Below are 6000 nucleotides of genomic sequence, written 5' to 3'. Positions count from 1 at the left end.
GTGGGGGTAAATTGCGTGACGTGTTTGTTTTGATTTCAGCAGAAAGACGAATCCCGGAACCGGGAGAGTTGTGCAATATTTGAGGTGGATCTCCTCCAGCGCCGGGAAATCCCGTTCCCACACCGGGTGGAGCCTAGAACCTGCAGAACCAATCAAATCAGCAACCTGGGATCCGCTGAGCCAGAGCCCCGCCCTGTTGGTTCTGTTTGATCAGCAAGGAGGAAAAGTGTGAGATTGACACGGAAATCCAGACAGACACTACGCGAACGCGGGGGAAGGTTAACGCAGCTGCTGATATTCCTGTCTGTGATTCCTCCATTTACTCCACTCCCCTCTCCTTCCGCTGCCGGTGAGGGTGTGTTGGACCTGAACTGACCCGGGTCCGCACTGCACTCCGACCTGCTTCAACAAGCGTGGTAAGTGTTGTCTCCGATAATCCCGAATCAGATGACCGTTTACAGCTTATTCCACGATCGGGAGAATTCAATAAAGACGGGAGCTCTGAACTGTTCATTACCGAATTTATTATTGATCAAATAGATTAAAAGAAACGACGTCGTTTCCTTCACTCGCACTCTGCAGTTGGTTTCTACAGTCAGTGAAGAAGAACTTCCCTAAACCATAGTGATATTCGAAATGCCCCATGTTTTACGGGCCGGTCTCCCATTTCTCTCTCTCTCTCTCTCTCTCTCTCTCTCTCTCTCTCTCTCTCTCTCTCTCTCTCTCTCTCTCTCTCTCTCTCTCTCTCTCTCTCTCTCTCTCTCTCTCTCTCTCTCTCTCTCTCTCTCTCTCTCTCTCTCTCTCTCTCTCTCTCTCATCCCCTTTCTCTCTCTCTTTAATTCTCTCTCTTGTCTCAATCACTCATTCTCGCGCACACACAGTCACATGAATTGACTTCAAACTGACTACAAACTGACCACAGAATTACAGCGACCATGATATTTTACTGTTGGAACTTCGCAGTTGAAAGTGCCGTTGAAGGTGAGTGCGGAATCTCGAACCATTTGGATTTACTTTCAGCAGAGAAGCTGCTCGTTGCTCTGAGGAATGTCTGCATGTCGGAATCGGCCCTGCCGACAGGCAGCAGCTTGCACAGAGATAGTGTTCTGTGACTCTGACAAAACAGCGAAACTGCCCGCTCCCTCATATCTATTAAATATCCACCAATACATTCTTGGTGAATTAAGGTGATAATAGGTCTGGTAATTTTAGCATTTCGGGTCTTTATTTCCGATAACCCCCGTGGCATGTGTTTCGGGTCTGTAATCAAGAAGTCATTGCTCTCCTGTTACCCACTTCGGGCGGTGCTGGCCGTTGCTTTACTGTAGTTGCCTACCTGCACGGTCAATAGTTTCCACAATGTATGTCAAGATTAAAAACAATCTTCCAACCACTGGTTCCGGTTTAAAGCCATCGTGCGACAAGCTGTGCAGCCAACATGTGTTCCGTCTCCGAAACTTGTCATTGCCCAGGAATGCATGTTGTTTGCTCTTTGTGCCAGTGTTTATTGCGGGTGTTTCGAACTGATCAATGTCTTGTAGAATACTGGGATTCTGTTCAGGATCTCAATACACAACAAACAGCGATGGTGGGATTGACCAGTTACATAAAGTGGTAAGCGGCATTGCAGAGCGAATCCACTTTCTTGGCAATATATAAACACGAAAGACTTTGACTACAGAACACCTATAAACCAATTTAATGAGTACGGATCAAAGCATTTGCAAATAACCTGTCGATGACAAAAAATATTGTACTGAGCAAATCATCCTGATTTGTTGATATCGGTTATAAGCAACAATGGACCTTACACTGACCCCGCTCTGCTCTCCTTGTCCACCCCCCATCCATACACTGCTGTCTGTATGTTCTTAATTTACGTTTTCTCTTCGTTTCCCTCACTGGCTGTTCACAAAATCGAAAAACAACTTAAGATTTTTATTCTTCTTCTGAGTATCAGCTGGATGTTTTGCAGAAATTTTTCCAAGTTCTTCCAGCTTTCCATATGGAAGCTTCAATTTTCTTTTCTTTATTCCGGATGAAACATTTAAGTCTTCCCGAATAGCGGTTACGGAAGCGAGAATGCAAAATGACAGGATGCATGGGCACAGAAGAGGAAGAGTCCATCATGAAACGAATACCTAAGACCCGCCTGCCCTCACCCCTCTAGAGTGGGGATTATTGGTTCAGAAGCACTAGCCAGATGCTGGGAAGTGACGGTGGGTCAACGATTTCCGGGGACAGGGGGTAGGGGTAATATAGGTTAGATGTTCACCCTTCTTTTTCCCGATTATTCTTAGACGTTGCAGTGAAGTTCATCTCTGGACGTTTTCCATCTGTCAGAACATAAATCTGTGAGAAGGTTGTAACATCTTAAATTATATGCAAAAATATTTCAAAACAAATGTATAGACAAACATGAAAGGATTTTATTTGCACTGCCGTAGGCTGAATCTGACAATGAAAGTTATGAAATGGGGATGGAAATAGTGGAGTTGTGTGTTGGCCAGTGGCCATTGACTGAGCTCAGAGGCTCATGTCTCCGGGACATGAGCAGCGTTTCAAGGAGAGCAGAGCGGGATCAGTACAGGGTCCATTTTTGCTTGTAACCTATATCAACAACCAGAATGATTTGCTGTTATCTGCAGCAGCGTCCGGAATTCAAGTGTCCTTTCCGAGCAGTAGGAGCGAGTATGCTTTGAAAAGCCTGAGATGTGATTTTGAACAGATCCCCAAACAGGCAGTGTCCTGAGTCCGGCTATGTGCAGAGTGAAATGAAGGAGATGTCTTACCATCACTGACGAGCGGAGCAGTGCCTCCCGGTGGCATTCTTCTCTAAATCTGTCTGAGTGATGGGGATGTGGTCTTTGTCATTGGGGAAAACAGAAGAACAAAACCATATCGTCTTTATCCTACCCAAACGACGACAGGATCAGGCAGAGTACTGTGCTCTTCATCTTGATGAGGTTAAACGCTGAGACTCGGTTGACGATCACGCAACAAACAGTGCGGCTAAGTTAATCTCTGGTGGGTTGGCAGACTACGTGTCGTCGTAAGTCACGCCCAGTTGTGCTCAGGTCGCAGAGGGTCGTGGTAATGTGGTCACAGGTAAAATTTCCGAGATTTCTGCTCACACTAACAACAAGGTGTAGCTGTGAGTGAGTGGTTGAAAACATGAAAGATGTATAACTGTAAGCATGTCTGCTTTGCTGCCGAATGCAGAAACATTACTGACTGAAGAGAGATCTGCCGATGGTGATGTCCAGATTGCGGAGCTGTGCCACCACACCAGAGACTGAAGACCATCCTGGGGTCTCAAATCACGAACTCACTGCCAAAATGTTTTTTTTTTTTAATTCCCAGGCAGCCTGATTACTGAAGTGAGAAAGGTTCGTTCCAATTTTGCTCGGCGTTTTTTTTTGCCGATGCAACCGGAACTTTATATACAGTATGTGGTGAAGTGTGTCTTTTTGTGGCAGCAGTTCAGAACAAAGACAGAAGAATCGCAATAAATAAAAAGAGATGGGTGGGTGGATACACGAGGAAATCTGCAGATGCCGGAAATTCAAACAACACACACAAAATGCTGGTGGAACGCAGCAGGACAGGCAGCTTCTCCTTATAAATGCTGGCTGGCCTGCTGTGTTCCACTAGCATTTTGTGTGTGTAGGGTGGGTGGATAGATTGATTGATAGATAGATGGATAGATGTATAGATAGATGCATACATACATAGATGAATGGATAGATAGATAGATGGATAGATAGATAGATAGATAGATAGATAGATAGATAGATAGATAGATAGATACATACATACATACATACATACATACATACATACATACATACATACATACATACATACATACATAGATGAATGGATAGATAGATAGATGGATAGATGTATAGATAGATGCATACATACATAGATGAATGGACAGATAGATAGATGGGGAGTTCTCCAGTTGCCAGGGACACAGCAGGCTGGACTAAGTGTTTCGGATCATGCTTCTGCTCTGTCATCTGGAGGTGATGTTGTCCAGCTGACTCCGGGTGAGCTATATTACCACTGACATCTCAAGCAACGCGGTTTGCTTTGTTGCAACGGTATTGTGTGAAGACAGGAACTCTGTAAATTGGAATAAATAAATATTTCGGCCAGACTCCAGATGTGTAAAGAGGAAGTGGTGACATTTTCATTCCAGTAACCTTCACTGGTCCTGAGGCGAGATGGAAAAACAATTAGTTTAGGTACTGTAGAATGTGGGACACCATTGTAGGAAGATACTGAATTTCTCTTTTCAGGTGAAAGTCGATTACCGCATTCTTTTATCTCATATACAGAGATTCTGTGAAAAGCGTGTTATGAACCACACAATGAGTCTCTTCCTCCTGCAATTTTCTCCCCTCCCGTTTCCTCGCCCATCCTTTTCCTCTTCTTCTAGGCCTTCTCTCTCGCCGTTCTTCCTTCGCTTTCCCCACTGAACAGTTTGGATTTATTTTCCTAGTACGGAGGAGATTGTATAAGGTATTCTACCTGATGGAGAGAATGTATAACGCAGACACTGGGAATCGATTCCGATGCATCAGATTTTTCAATAGAACACACTATAGATTTAAGGTGGGGAGTGAGAGTTTCAGCAGAATTGTGGAGTGTTCATCTTCAGCCAGTTGTGTTGCTGGAAGAAGGGCTGACGGCTGTACAACTCTGTAAATGGTTCTAAGCCACTGGCAAGTGCTAAATAGTGACTGATCCTGTTTCCTGCAGGGTGAAGATGCTGCCTGTCTACTTACTGATTGCCTCGCTTGTCATTGGGGCTGACTCGAGTGAAAGGTAAGGACTGAGCGAAGTTCCATCCGTCAGTCTGTCCCAATAACCTGCCCAGCTCCACTTCCTATCGCAGCTGTACCTAGACCCGCATCATATCCTTGCCCTGCTTTCCTCTCCAGCACGGCATCGGTCATCAAACCAGTCTCCTTACAAACAACCTGCCCCCCATTTACCCGGTTCACCCCACTGTATCCCTGTTACGCTTGTGTTTTACTTTTTTGTTCACCGAGTCCATGACCTGCGCCGGCTCACTTCTGATGATCCACGGTCCTCTGAAGTCTGAGGGATGTCTGATTCAGGTGTTGGAACTGAGCTGTTTATTTCTCTCAATGTGTTTCTGCTTTCAGTCATTGTCTGGGGTCTGATGTCCTGTGTACCACTGCGGATTATCAGGTAATGAGATCACGAATATCACTGCCCCCCCCCCTCCTACAGACAGAGCCACCCTCTCTCCTTCAGTCGTATCAGTTCATCTATCCCATAACCCGTTTCCAGTCGTGTATCAGAACTCAGCGTCTTCATTTGTGCCTCCAATTACCAGTCAGTGCCTGGCACAAATCACATTCTTCAGGAACAGCCATGAGCAGCTTCCTTCTCATCACGCAGCATCAGGAACTAGGGTGAATAGCATCGATCCTTTGCCACTGGGTCTGAACACAAATACACCTTACCCCTCATACTGGGGTTTCAGCAGCAACTGAAGGACTACAGGCAATTACCTCCAACATTAGCCTGGGAGGGAAGGTGCGAAGAGCAAAGTAAAAAGTATAGGTAGTTTGTCCAGTCTTTGGAAAGGGTACAGAAGAGCTATAGTAGGATGTTCACTGGATAACATGAGAATAGGAGGATATGCACATAGTTCAGTGAGTGGGACTTAATTCACAGCCAATTAATAACGAAATAACCTTGTTCCGCCCTCTCCGCCCGGCTCTGAGCCTCACACCACCGTTCCCCTCTTCCAACTCAGTAGAATAACAACACCATCGTCTATCAACAGCTCCGTCGTTACAAAGAATCGGTCTGGGTTGGAACACACGTGGATGTCAGCATCAGCCCCAAGGTTGACACTTTCATGCAGCTCCTAATCAGCTATACAAGAGGGGGAAACTCTGCAGGTAGGTGGGGAGCGGGGATGGGGTGGGATATCAAGAAGGAAGCGGTGAGTGT

General features: G+C 45.6%; 1 protein-coding gene across 1 annotated transcript in view; it reads left to right on the top strand.

Annotated features, from left to right (window-relative positions):
- The first annotated feature begins 246 nt into the window (after positions 1-246).
- LOC140722936 (uncharacterized) overlaps positions 247-6000 on the top strand; it is a 43694-nt gene continuing 37940 nt past the window's right edge. The window contains exons 1-4 of the mRNA XM_073037561.1: positions 247-416; positions 4771-4836; positions 5181-5226; positions 5831-5948. Of these exons, the coding sequence (XP_072893662.1) occupies positions 4778-4836; positions 5181-5226; positions 5831-5948 (223 nt within the window). The 5' untranslated portion in view covers positions 247-416; positions 4771-4777. The remainder of the gene's footprint in view (positions 417-4770; positions 4837-5180; positions 5227-5830; positions 5949-6000) is intronic.

The sequence above is a fragment of the Hemitrygon akajei genome, unplaced genomic scaffold (assembly GCF_048418815.1).
Source record: "Hemitrygon akajei unplaced genomic scaffold, sHemAka1.3 Scf000094, whole genome shotgun sequence".
Lineage (NCBI taxonomy): Eukaryota > Metazoa > Chordata > Chondrichthyes > Myliobatiformes > Dasyatidae > Hemitrygon > Hemitrygon akajei.
This window is presented reverse-complemented; position numbering and strand designations above follow the sequence as displayed.